The sequence below is a fragment of the Psammomys obesus genome, unplaced genomic scaffold, assembly GCF_907164565.1.
Source record: "Psammomys obesus unplaced genomic scaffold, mPsaObe1.curated_primary_1811, whole genome shotgun sequence".
NCBI classification, from domain to species: domain Eukaryota; kingdom Metazoa; phylum Chordata; class Mammalia; order Rodentia; family Muridae; genus Psammomys; species Psammomys obesus.
Window position 1 is genome coordinate 16,941,976 of NW_026596064.1, and position 20,554 is coordinate 16,962,529.

At 46.8% G+C, this 20,554-nt stretch overlaps 1 protein-coding gene across 1 annotated transcript in view; it reads right to left on the reverse strand.

The window, feature by feature from the left end:
* Positions 1 to 20,554, reverse strand: part of Arhgap31 (Rho GTPase activating protein 31) — a 111,414-nt gene that overhangs the window by 16,688 nt on the left and 74,172 nt on the right. Inside the window, exons 4-8 of the mRNA XM_055624826.1 lie at positions 9,642 to 9,724; positions 8,429 to 8,536; positions 7,703 to 7,845; positions 5,342 to 5,537; positions 2,622 to 2,746 (exon numbers count right to left, since the gene is read on the reverse strand). Coding sequence (XP_055480801.1) covers positions 2,622 to 2,746; positions 5,342 to 5,537; positions 7,703 to 7,845; positions 8,429 to 8,536; positions 9,642 to 9,724 — 655 coding nt within the window. The remainder of the gene's footprint in view (positions 1 to 2,621; positions 2,747 to 5,341; positions 5,538 to 7,702; positions 7,846 to 8,428; positions 8,537 to 9,641; positions 9,725 to 20,554) is intronic.

The window sequence follows — 20,554 nt, forward strand, 5'->3', positions numbered from 1 at the left end:
AGCCACTCTAGCAACAGCCACTCTAGCAACAGCCACTCTAGCAACAGTCTTTCTTGCAGCAGTCACTGTAGCAGTAGTCAAAGTCGCCAGGAGCCGCTTGTATTGACCTCATTGGTTGGATCATTTTACTCCTACATCCCACAGTGGCTCAGCTGGCTTGGTTTTACATCCAGTTAGTTGATTTTAAGAGCTTAATCCAGTGGCTTTCCACCTGGCTGGGTGGCAGAACTACTTTAGGGAGTTTTTGTTGTTGTTTGTTTTTGTTTCAAATCAGATACTCAGCCCTTGCCACAGACCTCTCAAGGACAAACTGCAGTGTCTGTGAGCGGCCTTCTGGGTGACTCTGAGTCAGTGCTCAGCTGAGCACAGGACATCCACGAACTCAGCCACCATTTGGTCCAGCACTTTGGGTTTGTGTCTTTTGAAAACTCACCTGGGGGTAGTGGCATTCTTTCTAACTCAAGATCAAAGCACGTCATCTATTTCATCTTTAAGGCTCACCCATTTTGTTTTCTTGATTTTTGCCTTTCTATTTCTGGCCTCTTCCGTTCTGTAACAAACCCTCTCTTCAATGTGCTTGTCAATCTGTCATCACAGACTAGGGGGTTCCAGTCAAGGTGCTCACTCTTCCTCCCACACTGTCCTCGAAGAGTCCTAATTTCTTGATTGTCTCAGTTCAGCCATGCTGTTCTTGTCACCTGGGCTAGCTTTGCAGTTATGAACGGTATGTTACAGATATCTACCCAGAATCCCTTTCCCTTTGCTCTCTTCACAGAGCTCCTGTACATCTGAGATTTAGTTTCCATTCCTCATGCCAGTGATTGGTTCAGAACCCAGGTCCGTCAGACCTGGGGCTTCACTGTGGTCCAGTGAAAGCTATTGGGATTAGGGAAGATGGACTAGACAGTGGTTCCCTCCATCCCTCCTTTTATCAATTTCTTTTCTTTGTTCAGAAACAAACCCATGGGGAAGTCCCCCCGTTTAACATCATGACTCGGAGGGTGAAGGGACAGGCCTTCTACGGAGCAAGCTACCAGAAGTGGCATTTCTTCTGCCTTTGAGGACCGCTCAATGAGAAAAGCTGCCTTGATAGCTGCAGGCAAGGAAGGCAGTCTAGGATGGCACTGACACCAAGAGTCCAGAACAGCTAAGGATGACATGATGAAAGGAGGACACAGCACAGTGTTAACTTACCCTCTCTCAATTGGAATGTCCTGTTCTGTCGCTGAACTGAATTTACTTTTATTTATAGTCACTGTGCCTGCTGCCTACAAGACATCCTTCAACATGCAACAGGTAAACACAACTCAGGTTCCTAATATTTTTATTTTCTGTCCCTTGTGAAATTATCACTCAGCCTAGATAAAGAATTTAGAAATATTACTCCTTGGTTTTCCTATAGGAATTAATTTCTTCCCAACACTTTCTTAATATTTCAAACATTGATAAAAATTCAACTTTTTCTGAACCTACCAGCTAGTTTCAATAGTTATCGGCATCTTTACATGTATTTGTTTTGTCTGTTTTACACCTATACTTTCCCAAATCATTTGAAAGTAAGTCTTAGGAACCATTAACATACACTATAAAATTTAAGATTTCCTCAGAATTACCCAGTAGCCAGTTCCTAGCCACAGTTTTTTATTTGTCCTGAAAATTGTCTTTGTAGCTTTTTAAAAAGCAAACTAACAAACCAGGATCCAGATGAGAGCTGGTCCTTGTATTTGTGCATTCACACTTCCCACTAAGTCACTGTGAGAGTTTTTCTTGGTCTCCTCTTCCTGACACCGAATTCAAGATGGATTGATTAGATTCTGTACTAGGCATTGGATCCCTCCATTCCTCCTTTTATCAATTTCTTTTCTTTATTCAGAAACAAACCCATGGGGAAGTACCCCCGTTTGACATCACAGCTCTGAGGGCGAAGGGACAGGCCTTCTTTACGCAACTAATAGACAACAGCTTCCTGGGAAAGCTATGGAAATAACTGTTGCAGGCGAGAGCTGACCAATGTTGCTGACATACATGGCACACGGCACTTTAACCTTGTAACCCAAACCAACTTTTCAAACACTTGAGGCATTGCATGACCCAGAGGCAGGCAGAGCACAGTCTTTTTAGATTGCCTGAAAAGCTTCATGACCGCAGTCTAACTACGAGAGAGCCTCAGACACGCCCACGTGGAGGCACAGTGTTCTTCAAAGTACCATGTTCTGAGAAGCTAAAGAACGATCCTGTTTTGGAGGAGACTGAGGTTGTATGACAACCAAATAAAGTATGGATTCCAGGTTTAGACTTGGACCAGAAAAAGGACATTAGTGGACACCTGGTTAAGGGTGAATTAAGATACAAAAATCAGGTAATAGTGTTGCGTTAATTTTATCTTTTTGTTTTGATAACATTATAGTTGTGAAAGATGTTAGCATTAGGGGGATTTATGCGTGGTATAGACATTGAACCCTTTCGTAAGTAAAGCAGCAGCAGCAGCAGCATCTTAAAAAACAAACCTGAGTGACCCTGAAAGCTTCTATTTTGGACCGGTTAATTTGAAGTGATCAAATGTGAAGCCGGGCTAAGAAAACACTGGTGCCTCAGTGTTTTCTCACAGTGCTGATTCTCACCTGAAAGCCTCTGTCCTCTCACGAACACACTCCCATTCCTGCTCAGCTTGGATTTAGAGTCCGATCCAGAACGCCCCAGGTTAAATATCGATTTCCACTTCTTTGATTTGCTGGAAAGTTTTCTCCTAAAATAACCCAGCCATACAGGTTAGTGGTGCTTGGAATCACAAGGCAGTGTTTTGTTTTGAGATAGGGTCCTTAGGTAGACCAGGCTGGCTTGAGCTCCTGGTCATCTCTGCCATGTTGAGAAGGAACATCATAGCTGTAGTCTTAGTCATGAATGGCTCTGGTGTTTCTAGAAGTTTCCCTCTAGAATCCAAGTTGTACCTGACTTTAGCCTGTCTGGGGATGCCCTGGGTGATCAAACAAGATAAGGCAAAGAAAGCCCCTTCTCCTCAGAACTACTAAAGTCTATCAAAGGCAGGGGTGGGAAGCAGACAGAGGCAGCTAGCTGTCAGCGGGGCAGTCAGAGACCACAAGTGAACACACAGGCCTGAGATCTGGTAGGAAGTCTCCGAAGCGCTGTAGTCCTGGCTCTTCAAACATGCAGGTTGTTTGTTTGTTTGTTTGTTTGTTTGTTTAAAGATGAGTGTTCAGGCCAGAGGTGGTGGGGTATGCCTTTAATCCCAGCACGAGAGAAGCCAAGACAGGTGAATCTCTGTGAGTTCGAGGCCAGCCTGGTCTACAGACCAAGTTTTAGAACAGGGCTATGTAAAGAGACCCTGTCCCAAACAAACAAACAAAGAGGAGCAAACAATTAAGACCATAAATCTCACTTCTGTGCTTTCTGCCAGGTGGCCATATGGCTAGGATATCTATTGGGGAAGTGAGGTCTGATAAAAAAAACTCAAAATGGAGGGATGAGAAAGCAGGCCGGTAAAAGAGTCTGTTTTGGTATGACTGGGGAGAGCTATGGTTTGCCAGCTGGGGTCAGCGGTCATTGTAAAGAAACGGGTAAGGGCAGGCAGGCCTCTTGCTCAGTCTCCTACCAGGCTGCTTGGGGATGGGAATGAGGGTTAAGTGACACAGCATTGGGCTGGCTTCTGAGAACCTGGCACCACCAGGGGGCACCACAGAGCCCTGCTTCAGATACAACCAGCCATGAAGTTCAGGATGAAACCTTTTCCCTACGCGGCTCTCACTGAACACTGGGTCTTGGTTTTGGCATGTCTTTATGATCAGTCGGAGACAAGTTTGCATACTTGTTGGTTTCTATCAGACTTGGCTTGATGGTCTAAGCACTTAGCCTTGGGGTGTATCGTATAGAGGAGCATATATTTAGCTTGGTATAGTGCTGTGGCTGAAAGCAGAGAGAATGCAGGAGATGGTCTCTCTGAGGTACCTACCCTTCCTCATCCCTGGGAGGGAGTCTTATTTGGTATTGCTTTAGAGAGAGATGCTATGTGTTTAGTTTTAAGAAGGTTCGATCCATCTGCTCTAGGAAACAGAGTGGTTCCCTCCACCCCAGCCCCAGGAAAGTTCAGGTGTGTTATTCCTACAGTGCAAGCCTTCTGTAGTTACCAAGGGTAGCTGGCCTCTTCCTCTCTGAACAGCTTGTTGTCTTGGGGAAGAGACTGACTCACTAAACAGAAAGGATGACACCATCCAATAAAAAAGGAACAAAACAAAACAACTGTACCTTCACCTACTGCCTGCTAAAGGGTAGGACTCTTGTCCCAGTCACGATGGGGGACAGTGAGTGGGTAAAGACTAAGGTTGTAGGGGAAGAAGAAAGAAAGAAAGAAAGAAAGAAAGAAAGAAAGAAAGAAAGAAAGAAAGAAAGAAAGAAAGAAAGAAAATACCCTGTGGTTACCAATGGCGGTTTGTTTTGGAAGGAAAGATTGGGGAGATGGCTTGGTCAATAAAGTGCTTGTTATTCAACATGAAGGCCTGAGTTGGACCTAAGATTCCAAGTGAACAGAGCCGAACAAGGAGGCACATGCTTGCAATCCAGTGTCTGGAAGGCAAAGGCAGGTGAATCCCTGGGCTCATAGACCACCTGGTTTAGCCTATTCCACGAGCCCCAGGCCAAACAGGTGTTTAGCTCCCGAGGAACAAGGAACAAGCTGTCTCCTGGCTTCCACATACATGCAAACCTATGCGCACATGTCCACATGAACACACACACAAATGTCTGTATATAGACAGACACAAAAGGAGTAAGGTGTGTGTGTGTGTGTGTGTGTGTGTGTGTGTGTGTGTGCGCGCGCGTGCACGCACACGCGCTTCTGTGAGTGAGGCCGTCCCTGGCAGACTGAGAAGAAGCAAGAAAGCCAGACATGCCATCTCCAAATGCTGCCACCAGACGCTGTCTGACTAGAGTGGCCCCACTTGTCAACATGCGACACTGCATGCCTTTTGCAGTGTCATGTAAGGGTTGAGGTTATGACGAGGGAGGAAAGTTTTCATTTTTGGCAACTCACTTTTGTAAACTTCAGGCCTGTTTTGTCTACACTCTGGAGAAAGAGACCCAAGGTTCGTCTGGGTCTTTGGTCAGAAGATAAGAGCTCACAGTAAATCTGGGGCGGGGGATAAAGGCATCACCACAGACAGTGGTGAGAACTGTGGAGACGGCGCCCTTTTAGAACATTTCTTTGTGCCCTACCTGGACTGCGCCCCAACCCATACTGTTATTACTCTTGGCCCCAAGACTGGACACCTCCCCTCCTTTTCCCTCTCCACCCTCAAAGCCTTCAGAATTCTGTGAGAATGCCAATTACTTGTCTGGTAACTCGAGGACTGTGTGGAAGAGGCTGCCCATGGGAGGGACAATCTCCGGAAGGCTGTTCTCTCTTCTTTCCTTCCGAGCAGGGTGATTTGTTGCCAGGCTTCGGGCCTGAGCCTCCTCCAGGCTTACCAACTTCATGGGCAGGGACAGGGCTGGCAAGGTCAGGCTCTTCGTGATGGTGCGGCTTTCTGTAAAGCAAAGAAATGAGTCTGGCTTGGGAGCAGGTCGGGGCTCCTGGCTTAGTCAGATCTCTTATCTCTACCCCTTCCCCTTGAACTCCTTGACAGGGGGCTGCATGCCAACTGTGGCTTGGGCACAGGAGAGCCTGGGGCAGAGGTTGCACATAGGAAACTCTCAGCTCTCCTGCCTGCAGTGAGTGAAGGGCATCAAGGGGCTTCAGGAAGTGACTGCTTTCTGTACTTCACATGAGGTGATTGTTCATACGCTCATTTGTCCATTTCACAAATATTTATTGAGCACTTACTGTGATCCAGGGTTACAGCAATGGTTCTTTAATACTGAAAACTCTGCTAAGTGCTTTCGTCAGATAAGAGTGTGGCTTAACTCAGCTAAGATAAAACAGGAGGCTGCTCCCCACCTCCCTGTTTGCCTCCCCAACTGAGGAACACACGCTCTAAGGCCATGGCTGGCTGGAGACTACTTTCTCTAGGCTTCTGTCTCTAGAGGCACAGGTCATTAAAAGAGTGTACTATTCCCTCAGAGAGAGGTAGCTTTTTCCTCAGTACATACTCATCTTTCAGTGCTTATCTTATTAACCAGTTGTGCCTCCTCAGTGGTATTCCTTTTAGGAAGAAAGTGAGGAAGGCATGGTTGATGTATAAGAGTCTCCCTTCTCTGCCAATGGTTCTTAACTTGAGGCAATTTCTGCACACCCTTCCCTCACTCTACCAAAGGATATCTGGAAGTATCTGGAGACATTTTGTTTTTTACTGGCCTTGAATCTGCTACGAAACCAAGGATGACTCTGAACTTTGAACCTCCTGCATTCAACTCTATCGTGCTATGATTACAGGTGTGTGCCACCATGCCTGGCTCTGGAGAGGTCTTCTCTTCTTCTTCCTCCTCTTCCTCTTCTGTCTCACCTGTCTGACACTTCTTCTGATTAAAAATTAATATTTATATGTATATGTCTGTGTGAATGTATGCCACGTGTCTACAGGAGTCCCCAAATGGCATAAGAGGGTATCAGGTGCCCTGGAGCTGGAGCCACAGACAGTTGGAGGCTGCCGGAAACTGCCTCCAGTCCTTTGGAAGAGCAGCGAGTGCTTCTCACCACGGAGCAACCTCTCTAGCACCCTGAGGACATTTCGATCATTACGAATGCATGTGACAGAGCTACCGGCACCTGGTATCTGGGTCACTCTCTTGATTGGTGGTTGATGTGGATGATTCCACCCCTAAGTGCAAGAAGACAAGCTGAGGTAGCCCCGATGGGGACAGTAGTAATCTGTGTCCCCACACACCCATCATCAGGTGACTTGTATTGGAAAACAACTTTTAAACATGAATGGTCACTGAGGCGATTCTGGTTGACCAGATTTCTGATATATATAAATGAAGCTCATAGAAGTTCAAATAGCACAAACTAGCTCACTCCTAGGGTTTACTGTGCCATTTATAAGCTGTACATAAATAACTTTTTTTTTTTTTGGAATGCTTGCTGCCTGATACAGAGCAGAGGAAAGTACTCAAAAACAGTTGCACAGAGAAGCATTCCCGATCTACCTGTGAGCGTGAACACACAGCCTCTGCTCACTTACAGCCTCAAGGGGGAAGGCATAAGGCCCTTGTGAACGTAGTGAAAACCACAACGGAGAAAGAACGTTGTTCATGCCTTTACATGAGGAAGAACTCAGTAGCAAGGGATCGTTGTCTCAGTTCTATCACCATACCACACTCCAGGCAGAGGCCATGTATGCAGCTGATCAGAAACATGCTAAATCCATGCGCAAATGCACCCATTGCTGTATCCTACAGATCCGTGTCTAACCCTGACATTGTGGCCAGAATCTGCTACACCATAACAGTGGAGTATCACAGAGAGCAGCACAGCGGCTGTCACTTGTCACACAATATGATACTCAATCAAATCCACCCCTCCTCCGACACACACACACACACACACACACACACACACACACACACACATACACACGTCATGTATTATTATTTGCTTGAATACCAGCGCAGGCTGGCCTCAAACTCTCCATGCAGCCGAGCCTGACCTGGGATGCCTGCTTCCCCTTTCATACTCACTTATTTGGGGGAGTCTAGGGCTGGGGCAGTAGGGGAGGCTAGGTTTACAGGGGATATGCCAGGGGGGAGCTATTACCGTCCTGCTGTGGAGCCCCTGGAGCACCTCCGCTGAAGATTTGATCAGCATGATTCAGTATGAACTCGATCACCACCTGCTGGACGCGGACTGCCAAAAAGGCGGCATCTCCATTGCAAATAGTGGCTTCGATTTTTTTACACCTGCATGGAAGGAACGTATTCGGAGTCAGTCTGCCTCCTAAAAGGGGGGCAGTGGGACCAATTGGAGAGTCTCCCGGTGATGAAGCCGAACCCAATGAATCGACTGGATATTACTGTCACCTGGTCTGCATGACAGGACTCTAAACACTGCCCACAGATGTGCACAACTGACTTCTCTACTTCAGGGCGCTCCTTTCCACCTTTACCCCGTTGTCCCATGGGTCAAGTGATCATTTATAATTTTCACGAAGCAGCTGACTCAGGTTCGTAGCCATCTGCAACCTCACCACAGCCAAGAGAGGTCTGTGAACTCCAGGGAGCAAAAAGGCCTTTTGAAGAAGTGGGTAACACACAGATGTGGCCACAACTTTAGCCACACTGGGATGATAGCCAACAAATGCCTCTGGAACCAGAGTTTCCAAGCGAGCAGGCCAAGAGCTCGAGATCTTAAAGGCAGTTTTAATTCATATACGCTATAAAAAGATCACTTAGTCATGGGTCTGTCTTCCAGGGCTTCGGCTTTGAAACACCCAGGCTTTGCTTCCATGTGTGGGCTGTTCTGAGCCCGTGGAATGGTAGTTACCTGAGGAGGTTTGGGGCCCACACCAAGGCCAGGTTCCGGGCATGCATGTTGGTCTTGCTGCTGAATGAAGCGATGTGGGCCAGGTGCCGGATCAGGTATTCCAAGGTCCTGAAAGAGTGCATTCGTTTGTCTGACTTTTGGCAAAGTAAGAAAGGTCAGTGCCTACGTGAGGTCTGCCGCTTGAAGGTCACATCCAATCTGGGACTGAAGAGTCTCTATGTCATGAACTTTGAAGGAACACTGGGAAGAGATCATGACTGAAGAAGGTAGCTTTCTTGACTCCAGGGCCACTGACTCAGTTTGGGGACAGGTGTTGGTGTTGTCAGATGTCAGCGGAGACCACTGGAGCAGGTCGAGAGACAGGAACAGGGAACCACAGATGGCAGGCCCTGAGCTCTTAGTAACAACTCCCTTCTTTTCCATCCTGGGAAAATTCACCTCCCCATGACTCTCAACTAGGGTCTCGTCTCGACTCTTAGAGGACAGCCATCTTAGCTACAGGTTTACTAACTAATGGGCTCTTGCTAACAGGCCCATTTCACAGACCAACATTTGCCAATCGCAGGAAGTTCTCTCTAACACTGCAACAAACTCTACCGACACTGGGAAAGTTAGTACCATTTGCGCTAATCTGTGAGACCAGAAAAGATGGGGATGGTGTCTGGGTTAATCTTAACAAAAAAAAATTTTTTTTAAAGTACATTGGTATTTTGACTGCATGTATGTCTGTGTGAAGGTGCTGGATCCACCGGAACAGGAATTAGAGACAGTTGTGAGCTGCCATGTGGGTGCTGGGAATTGAAGCCGGGCCCTCTGGAAGAGCAGCCCGTGCTCCTAACCACTGAGCCATCTCTCCAGCCCATCTGGGCTAACCTTAAGGAGCCAGTAGACATAATAGTCAGTGATCATGAGTCACAGTCACCCCTGGCTTTAAGGCCGTCTGGGTTTCCAAAGGTTCGTTTGTAGTATAATTCTGGGTATGAGGACGTCACCATGAGGCTGGCTTGTGTGATTGCAGTGGCTTTCTTTGGGACTCCGATGAGTGCCCTGCCAGTGGAGGCAGGTTGCTCTTGGCTGCCAGCATCCCTGGTCAGACATACACTCATTTTCAAACGCCTCCAGGAAAGCCACCACCTGTTTGCTTCCGATGCCACACCTCCCCGCCTCCTCCTTGATGCTCATTTACCATGCCAGGTGCATGTTTTTCTCTTACCTATAATGGGGCGGGGGGAGCTCCTGGATAACATTCTGGATTCGGGCCAGCTGGCCTTCTTCCGGGCAATGAGATACTGCTTCCTGTGGAGAAGAACCGGAAGTACCCGGTGAGCACCCAGGAGCCGGGACCCTGCCTGCCTGTGCTGGTCTTACTCAGGACTCAGGTCCTTCAGCCTTATGACTGCACCTGCAGACCCTGTTGGAGAAGCCTTCTTATCTGGGGCAGCAGCCCCCCAAATGCCCTTTCTGAGTTTCACTGAGTCACGTGTCTTCCATCTGTATGCACCCGGGAGGGGAGGGGATGGGCCTCCGTGTGCCCTCAGATGTTTTTGTCTGAGAAAGACCGTGTAGGAACTGAAAGTGTCCTGTGTGACAGAGAGGCAGCACAAGGCACAGAAGTCACAGGGACACACGTCCACTCAGCCCCTGTGGGTGTGAACAGCTACTCACTTGTCACCTAGCTTGTCACTATTCCGTGACTCCTGGCCCTCAGTTGCTGCCTGTTTTAGCTGCCAAGAGGCAGAGAAGACGAGCCTTTCTTATCGGGGATGAGGGTTTTGTCCTCAGGATCTGGTGGCCCTGCCCTGATTTGCTATCTGCTTGTTTCCTGTGTGGGCATTTTGTTCCCGTCAGTCCAGGGCCTCGCAGGGGAGGCAGGAACACCATGAGGACAGCGTGATGACAGGCTGGCTCACGTCCATCTCTGGCTAGCCCGAGGCTGCTGCCTGACACTCGACGATTCTTCGATTTCAGCCCTGTTTCCTATCTTGGGACTATATCCTGCCTGTGTGTGATGATTAGAATGGATGGTCAGCTTGACAGCATCTAAAATCACCACAGGGACAAGTCTTCTGGCAGGCCCTCGAATGACTATCTAGATGAGGTTAACTGAAGCAAGGAGAAGCACCCTAAATATGGACGGTGCCATTCTGTAGGCTGGGGTCCTGTAGTTACTAAAAAGGTGCAACAAAAAGGGACAGCCGAACACAATCACTCTGTTTCCTGACTCGGTGCAGCATGGACTAGCTGCCTCCTGCTCTCGAATCTGCTTTGACAATCGCCAGCGGCTGTGATATAAGCAAAAAAAGGAAGATCCAAACCTGTGGGCTTTGTCCACTGTTGACGCACATTTATTTGTCAGCTGGCATTGCTGCCACTGTGGCATACTGGGTGTGGCTTAGCAGTAGAGCATTTGCTTAGCGTGCACAAGGCTGTGGGCTGGATTTCCAGCCCAGCAAAACAAACAAACCAACAGAGTTCCATGTGCTGCAATGCATGGCTCAGTGCTGATTGCAAGGTTCTCAGAAGGGTGAAGTGGGAAAGCCATGAGTTCGAGGCTTGCCTGGGCTACGGAGTAAATTCCAGGGCCTCCTGAGTAACATGTCGAGAGATCCTGTTTCAGAAACCAGTATGTTTATTATTATTGTTTGTGTGTGAGGGTATGTACACATGGTGTTGAGGTGAAGGTTGAGAACAGCTTGCAGGGGTTGGTTCTCTTTCCGTGATGTGGATGCCAAGGATCAAACTCAGGTCCTTGAGCTTGGCGGCAAGCACCTTTAATCACTGAGCCATCTTACTGTCCCCTGTCTTAAAACTTTAAAAAAAGGGGTTGTGGCTCTAGCTCAGCGATAAAGCATTTGCTTACCAAGTAAGAGGCCTTGGGTCCAGCCCCTGGCACCACGAAACAAAATCCCAACAACAATAACAAACACCCACACTTATACTCTTAGCCATAATAGTTTTTAGACACTCACTGCTCACTGAAAGCAGAAGCCAGCTAACTTTCAGGACACCCATTGTCTGCTGGGCCCTCCCCTCGACCACCTCTACTGTGTATGTTCTGACTTAAAAAGAATCTAAGGTCCTGCCTGGAACTCCCTACCCTCTTACCCCCGCTCCCACACTGCTCCCACGCTGGACAATGTTATGGGTCAACATGCTCCAGCTCCCCCATTTCCTGACTTGTTTTTAAATTAAAATCTAAGGCTGGCATACAAAGTGACGGGGTTTGTTTTGGTGTTTTAATTCTCTATACACACTGGCCCCGGCCAGAGAACCGTGTCTCTTGTCTTCCTATGTCTGTCTCTGCCATATTCCCTTTGAAACAGGGTCTCTTGCTCAGCCTGGAACTTTACAGTTAGCTCCAGAGGTCCTGGTGTCTCCCACATCACCCCAGAGGTGCCTGTGTCTTTGTCTAGTTTTTATGTGGGTGATGAGGACCAGCACTCAAGGCCTCAGTGTGGGCATCAAGTGCCCTTACCCACTGAGCCATTTACCCAGCTCACAGCTCTTTTTCAATGGAAGTAAAACATATCTATCTATCTACATATCCATCCATCCATCCATCCATCCATCCATCCATCCATCCATCATTTTATCTCTATTCATCTCTGCCCATCTCTATCTACCCATCTATGTATCTATATCCTCTCTCTCTCTCTTTCTCTCTCTCTAATTTATATAGGCCCACTATTTTAAGATGTCAGTCAGACATCTCAATGTGAGGAATTTGAGTTGCCTCTCCCTAAGAAGGGGGAAATGTGGTTTGGAGTGTCATTGTCACAGCTCTCGCTCCCTGGTGGGTGTTCCTGCTGTGACTGGGGCCAGCAGTAGCATCTGTTGCCCTTCTGCTTTTTGGGACATACAAGACGGAGGGACAGGCGTGTGTGAGACTTCTATGAAGGAGCCCCACACCTATCTTTTCTTTCCTGGAGCATTATTTAGAAAACAAAATGTCAGGGACTACACTCCCAGCAGGCAAGGAGAAGCTGACAGGAGAAGGGAAGGTGAGCCCTCCTGGCAGCCCGGGCTACAGAATACAGCATGGATCCTCACAGTTTGTTTCCGTGGTGCACACACGGACGAAGATTCAGGAGGCTGCAAGACTGTCTCTGCATAGCCACGACCAAGCTCTGCAGAACTTCATACCATTCCCCTCTTTACAAAAGGTTTCCAGTGCCGAACGTCAGGGCACTTGCCAGTAATAACAATGGAAAACTGAAAGATGAATTTGGGGAATAAAAGTGCAGGTGGAGATAGCAGCCCTGACGGAAAATTCCCTTAATATTTTAGGAAGCAGCTTAGTCACTGTCGTTCTCTGGAGCAAAGGGGCAGGCTAACCTGATGCTTGCTGGGCTCAGTGGGAACTGCCTCTTACGTCCTTAGCCACAGCCTCTCCCCCAGGAACTCACTTTCTTTTTCTTTCCATTTAATTACTTAACCAGACATAAGTCAGGCAGGCCTTGAACTCACAATCTCCCTGCCTTAGCCTCTCATGGTTGGTTTTATGGGAGGCTGACACAAAGCTTGGCTTAAATCCTCATTTTTTTTTCTCCAGGAGGTGGGGTTCTGGTCACAGCAAATTCAATTTTAATTTGTGTTCCCCAATTAAGACAGCAGATTCCATTGTTGGGCAATGTGAGAAGAGGAGCTGAAATTTTACCCACCCCAATCTGTATGTGTGTGTGTAGGAACTGGAAGAGAAAGATGGCCGACTTGGCTAATGTTTCAGTCTCAAAGGTCTGGGGTGGAGCTGCCATCACTTGTTTTCTCCATCACTGTCCCGATGATCACCCTCCTGAGCTCTGATGAGCCAGGCAAGGCCAGGGCTCTCATCCTGTCGGGTGGTTATTGTTCTAGGTTTCTGTTTTTTAGAAGCTACCTCTGTCCTACAGTTTGGGCCCTCCTGCCCAGACACCCGCCACCCCTGAGGTGGCCTAACATAAACAAGACAAAGGGCTTTCTTTTCCATGTTCACCCTGGGATCTATTAGAAAATTCATTCATATGTGTGTGTGTGTGTTTGGTGTGTGCATGTGTGCAAGCAAGAGGAAACATGCAAAAGTTGGTTTTTCCCCTTCCACTATGTGGGCCTTGGACAGCAGTGTTCAGCTTGTGAATCTCCCCACCTTTTTTGGGGTCAAACTACCTTTCTGCAGGGATCGCATATCAGATATTGACGTTATGATCCATAACGGAAGCAGGGTTATAGTTATGAAGTATCTATAGAAATAATTTATGGTTGGCGCTCACCACAACCTGAGGTTGCAAGCGTTGGGAAGCTTGAGAGCCACAGAACTTAGGTTGTCAGGATCAGGACCCTGTGCCTTTACCTTCTGAGCCACAGGGACCCCTGGCTACAGTTTTAAGGTTTATCAAGTACTTAAAACTTATTATAAACCATTTTTAATTAAATTATTAAATTATTAAATTAAATTAAATAGCTAGGTTTTGCTTTTTAAAAAGTAATGATCAGAAAAAAATTACAGGAAATAGTTCATTTTTTCCCTTGGAACTACAGACCTTCAGTCTCTGGGGCATAATTACGGTGTGGCTTCTGGATGGTGTTGGTGAGTGTGTTCTTATGATACACCGCCACTGTGCTTGTTCAGTGCCAGGAACTGGTCTCTCACGTCCTCTCAAGCCCAGCCTCTCCCCGACCCCAGGCCAGGGCCCTTGGACCTGCTGTTTCTTGTCACCCGCCTCACCAGATAGCGATACAATCTGCTCTCTCACGTTATCCCTGTCTGTTCAGATTCTGCCACGTGGAGAGGACCCTCGTGACCCTAAAATAGCAGTCAGCATCCATCTCTATCTCCCCAGCCCTGGGATATTTCTCTTCATGATGTTTATTAACAGCTCTCATGAAACATTGGCATATTGCAAGAGTTTTATCATTGCTCTCTCTCCGTCTCTCTTTCTCATTTAAAAAGAACTTTCAGCCAATTAGGATTGTATCTGTCTCGCTCACCATTACATCTGCAGGCCCCAGGACTATGCCTTCCAGCTGCCTGCAAAAAAGTCCTAACAAACAACTGTTGTTTGGAATGGAATAAACAAGTGGGCAAGTCAATGTTTCGCATTATGCCTGAAAACAGCGGACAGCCACATGTGGGCGACACCTTAGGGACGGTACCTCCCCAGGAGCACTCTCCATTGTGGTGAACACTGTCTTGCTGGGGTCAACTCTTTAACCCTGGACTCCTGGCAGGATGGCCAACCAGCTTGGTCTCCCCAAAGCTGAAGGTTTCTGTGGACACGCGTCTTTCAGATGTCTTCGGAGATTTATTTTTTATTTGTGTGTGTGTGTGTGTGTTTGCCTAATTTATTTGTGTCACTTGCATGGAGGTCTTTAAGCAGCCTAGAGGGCATGGGATCACCCTGCAACTGAAGTTATAGGTAGTTGTGAGCCCTGGTCTGTTCTTATCACATCCACAGATGTAACGGGTACTGGGTGGCCAAGCCCGCGTCCTTCCTAAGAGTAGTGGTGCTCCTTTCTGCGCACTCCTTTCTCCTCCCTATTTTATTTTTGAGTGAGTGTTAGCGCGCACATGCATGTCCGCATGCAGGCGCCCATAGAGGCAAGAGGTGTTGGATCTCCTTGGAGCTGGAGTTAAAAGCGGTTGTGAGCTGCCTAACTCAGGTGCTCTGAAAGAACTACACACCCATAACTGTGGAGCCACCTCTCCAGCCCCAAGGAGGGTCCAGTTTCAAAACTGTCTCTGGCAAGCCAAGACAGTTGCCTCCCAGCCGCCCCCCCCCCCCCCCCCCCCCCCACCGTCCCCGTAGCCATCTTGAGCTCACAACACACACACTTGTCACTGTGAGTGGGTAATCTGCCCCAAGCCACATTTTGGGTGACTTGTGTGAGCCAACAGACTTGCGAGCAAACATTCGCTGAGTAACCATTCCAACATTTTCTTGTAGCTAGAAGGGAGAAACATAAAAGGATAAGTAAAATAAACATGGTCCTGTCCTTAGGTAGCCTTTTTTTTTTTTGACAGCATTTCTCGGTATAGCCTTGGCTGGCCTGGAATTCTCTTCTGTAGACCAGGCTGACCTTGAGTTTAGAGATCCGCCTGCCTCGGCCTCCCAACTGCTGAGATTAAAGCCACCCTGCCCGGCTTAGGTAGTTTTTAATTCCACAAAGGAGACTGGTACGTGAAAGGACTTCATGGTGGATGTGGAGATGGCTCAGGGGAGCCCCAGGCCCCGTGTAAAATCTGGAACTGACCCATAGGTCTAGAATCCTACCAAGGGGATGAAAACGGGTGGAGGTTGCGTGTCCCTGGAGCCCTCCTGTTGCTAATGCAGCTGGTGCAAACGCTTGGCGAAAGACTTCCTCAAGGGAAAGGAGAAGCATGACAGAAAGCTACCCAAGACCCCCCCACATTTATATACACAGGGGCAGGCAGCCCCCTTCTTCTGGAAATGATCCTACTACCAATGCAATAAATACTTAAAGCATTATTTCCCCAGGAAATCCAAACTGGTACCTTTCATTTGAGTTTAAGAATTTTAACTCGATCAATGAGAAGAAAATTTAAGTCTGTCCTAACATGTTGCCTTTTTTTTTCTCTCTCTCTCTGCAGAGCAAGGTACATCGAATAATTGCTTCTAAAGATTCTAAAGACCAGGTTCTGTGTCCTGAAACATGGAAATGTTGCTTTATTTGAGAAAAAAAGAGTGGCGACTGTTGCAGCTGGGATTAAGTTCAGACCTTGAGTAGTGGGATGATCCTAGATTCTCCAGAGCATCCCCAAATGTAGTTTATATCTGTCCTCACAGGAGGGACACAGAGGGAGCACAGGCAGAAGAGAACTCGAGGTGACCCTGGGGCAGAGATTGAAGTGTACGGCTGAAAAATCCATAAATGTCAACAGCTATTAGGGCCAGAGGAGGCAAGGAATACTTCTCACTCCAGGGCGTCTGGAGGAGGCGCCCTCCCAGAAACCTGAAAGCCACCTCATGACGCGTTTCCAACGCCTTGACACTCTCTACAATCACTGGGAAGAGAGTCTCCAGGAGGGACTGTCTGGATCAGGTTGGCTTCTCTATGGGAACCATCTCCCACCCCCACCCCATCCCTAGAAACAGGGTCGCACTATGATGTACCCCTGGCTGGCCTGGAACTCACTGTGTAGACCAGGCTGGCATCAAACCCAGAGAGATCCGCCTGCCTCTGCCTCCCAAGCACAGGGATTAAAGGCGTGCGCCATTATGCCCAGCGCCTGGCATGAAGGGCTCTTCTTAATTGAGGGGATGAAGACAGTTCCTGAATGTGCTAAGCACTGCGGGTGCGTACAATGAGAGGGATAATTTGCAGGAGTCAGCTCTCTCCTTGCACCCCATGAGTCCTGAGGATTAAAATCAGATTGTTAGGCGTGGTATCGAGCACCTAGGCTTGCCTCCCGAAAGCCTCTAAGTTTCCTTTTTTTACGTTTTGTTTTATTATTTTATATGCATGGGTGTTTTGCCTGAGTGTGTCTGTGCCACTTACATGCAGTGCTCAAGGACGCCAGAAGAGGGCACCAGAGCCTCTAGAACTAGGGTTAAAGTTGTGGCCTTAAAAAACAGTGCGAGGCCATGTGAGTGCTAGGAATCGAACTCAGGCCCAAGGGAAGAGCAGCCAGTGCTGTTAACTTCGGAGTCATCTCTCCAGCTCTAAACTGATTTTGTCAGGCTACTTTGTCATAGCAACAGGAAATGAAACTAGGGCAGTCAGTTTGTGGTAATTTGTTACAGCAGTCACAGAAACTAGTTACTTCAGAGCTGAAAAAAAAATTTCCCTTTATTCTATTACTTAGAAGGGATCACTATCAACCTACTAATCCAAGAAGCAGAGAAGAAGGTGCCTCCCTCCCGCCCTCCCAGCCCCCAATACCAGCACCAGCATGCTTTCCTTTGCACTTGCAACAAACTGTTTTCTTCCTATTCAATTTCATACAGTGCCCAGGGAACATTCTTTAAAAATGTATCTTTTCCTGTCTACACACAGTTTTCAGACAATAGATTTGTCATTTATTTATCTTCAACAGTAAAGATGTAGCTACTCTCCAAAAATTTGGATGTTACGATATGGCAACAAATATAGTGGAACCTCAACTATCTGTGTTAACGTCTAATTATTCCTCTAAAACGGAGTCCCAGAGTTACTGGGTTAAAGAGCATAATGTTTTTCGAACAGCTTTCTGGGGCCACCCACCTAATTTACATTTCTAGTAGAAGATTGTCAAGAGTAGGTCTCCTTGCAGGCTTGCCAGCGTGGAATGTGATAGTCGCATTCACTTTGAAGCGGCCGAGATACACACAGATTAATACAAATAAATCTTGAAAAAAAATGTAATGAAGCTTCCAATTTTGAAATGCTAATTCAGAACACAAAAAGGCTTCAATAAAACATTTCTCTGGCAGTTGTATCTGATATATTGCTCTATTTAGGGCTATAGTAAACCCTTAAAAAATTCATTGAAAAGAGTCACCATGCTGAGACTCAGAGCCAACCTTTGGGCAGAGTGCAGGGAATCTTATGAAAGAAAGGGGAGATAGTAAGACATGGAGAGGACAGGAGCTCCACAAGGACAGCAACAGAACCAAGAAATCTGGGCACAGGGGTCTTTTCTGAGACTGATACTCCAACCAAGGTCCATTCATAGAGATAACCTAGAACCCCTGCACAGATGTAGCCCATGGTAGCTCAGTGTCCAAGTGGGTTCCCTAGTAATGGGAACAGGGGCTATCTCTGACATGAACTGATTGGCCTGCTTTTTGATCACCTTCCCCTGAGGGGGAAGCAGCCTTACCAGGCCACAGAGGAAGACAATGCAGCCACTCCTGATGAGACCTGATAGGCTAGGATCAGATGGAACGGAGGAGGACCTCTCCTATCAGTGAACTTGGGGAGGGGCATGGGTGGAGAAGGGGGAGGGAGTGTGGGATTAGGAGGGGAGGAGGGAGCTCCAGGGAGGATACAAAGTGAATAAAGTGTAATTAATAAAAATAAAAAAGAAAAATGTAATGAGCAAATATATCTTTCTGCTAGCTTTCACAAAACTGTTTCTCTGAATTGGCTTTGGAAGTCTTTTGTTTATTTATTAGGTGCAGTGTTGATGTATGCTCCTTTTTCTTGATAGGCAGTACTTCTCTACAAGTAAGGAATGGGGATCCCCTTGTCATTTTATTAAGAGTGTGTATTCTTCACAGACAGTTTCAGGTAGCGCTGGCTGGCCTCCCATTTGACGCAGAGCTGCCGCTGGTCCTGAATCCTCAATCCATTGTCTTCGCCACCCAGTGCTGAGGTTACAGGACGGCGCCGCCATGCTCTGATTGAGAGTGTGTGTGTGTGTGTGTGTGTGTGTGTGTGTGTGTGTGTGTGTGTCTTCTATTTTATGGGGCTTTTGCCAGAGTGTACACCTGTATACCACATAGTTGCCTGGTGCCTGAACAGGTCAGAAAAGTGTGTCAAATCCCCTTGGAACTAGAGTTACAGATGGTTGTGCACCAACGTGTGGGTCCCCTGAAGAGAAGCCAGTGCTCTTAACTACAAAGCCATCTCACCAGCCCAAGGGGAATAAATATATATGTAATATATATAATATATATAATTATTCCATATGCATAAATGTAACATACACATGTATATTACATATACATGTATATATATGATCTCTCCATCAATCTAAACTATCTTTCTGTAATTAATATTTTACCTTTTAACTTTAGTTAACATTTTACCTTTTAACTTTAATCAGTGTATTTTTTAGTATAGAAAAAGATAAGGCCCAATGGTCCAGTTTGTCAGATCTGTTGTTATTTTTTTCCCCTTTGCTTTTATTGTGAGGGCATTCTTCAGCACTTTGAGACCTGCTACACAGGAGGAAGGCAACTGGCTTCCCCTGTCCTTATCTGACTCTCAACACTGCTTGCGGACCCTGTCTGGCAGGGCCCTGTTGTGTTACTCAGTAGCTGAGGCTCTCAGAACCTGTCTTTGAATGGTGTGTTAGTGGTGAGGAGAATTTCAGTCTTTGTCTTCCTCCCTCTGAGCAGTACGTATCTGTGTATGAGTGACAGTAGTGCCTGCTTCATAAGGTACTGAGTAAGATCCTAATGAGTTTATAACCAAGTGGTCCCTCGCTACACGGCAGCTGTTATCATCGTTAAGATTCCTTTTCCATTAATCTTTTTAATCCTCTTATTTATCCCATTAGGTAGTATTTGGCTTCAAGGAAGTTAAACAGAATGTGAAAGCGTAATAGAACTGTTTCCACATCCCTGAAGGCTTGCTTGCACCATCACATTCGTTGCTGCAGTCAAAGATACCCACTAAACGATGAATTCTGCAGCACAATCAACATCACTAGGTCCTGCTTCCGTAGGAATTAGTGATCAAAAAAAACATGGCCATTTTGCTTTTTAGTGTCAATAAACTGTCTAAATTCATGTCATTCCCTTCCGTCAGATAAAAAGCTGACAAAATGTTGCCTTCTAGTTTTTTTTTCTTGTATTTTTTTTTCTATTTTTTTCTAGTCCCTGTGAGAGGGCTACAGATGAGCATTGTCAGGATAGGAGCAGGGATGGCGGTGGGAATTTTGAGCCAGTTTTGACAGAATTAGGAAGAAACCATTTCTGAAGCTTCTTCTCAAGAATTCCCCTTGGCCATTCGCAGCTCTCCATTAGCAGCTACAAGTGTCTGCAGTCACCAACATTTATGATTAAGTTTTCTGGGTGCTTTGGGCTATTTTTTTTTTATAAGATTCAATGTATTCTGTGGGAGACCTTATGAAAACTAATATACACAAGAGCTAGTACCACAGTCCTATCATTAAGATAAATACCACTCTTGAATTTTTCTCCTTTTAAACCTTTTACAAGAGTACTGTTGTTTTTTTTTTTTTCTTAAAAATTACTTGTGGTGTTTGTGTGTATGTGTGTGTGCACTCGCGTGTGCCTTGGCACGCGTGTGCAGGTTGAGGGACAAACTGTGGGGGTCGGTTCTATCTCTCTGCCACGCTGGTCTCAGAGACTGAATGTAGGTTGTTAGTCTGGGTGGCTGAGGCCCCTCATCACCTCAAGCTTGCCTTCCTTCCTTCCTTCCTTCCTTCCTTCCTTCCTTCCTTCCTTCCTTCCTTCCTTC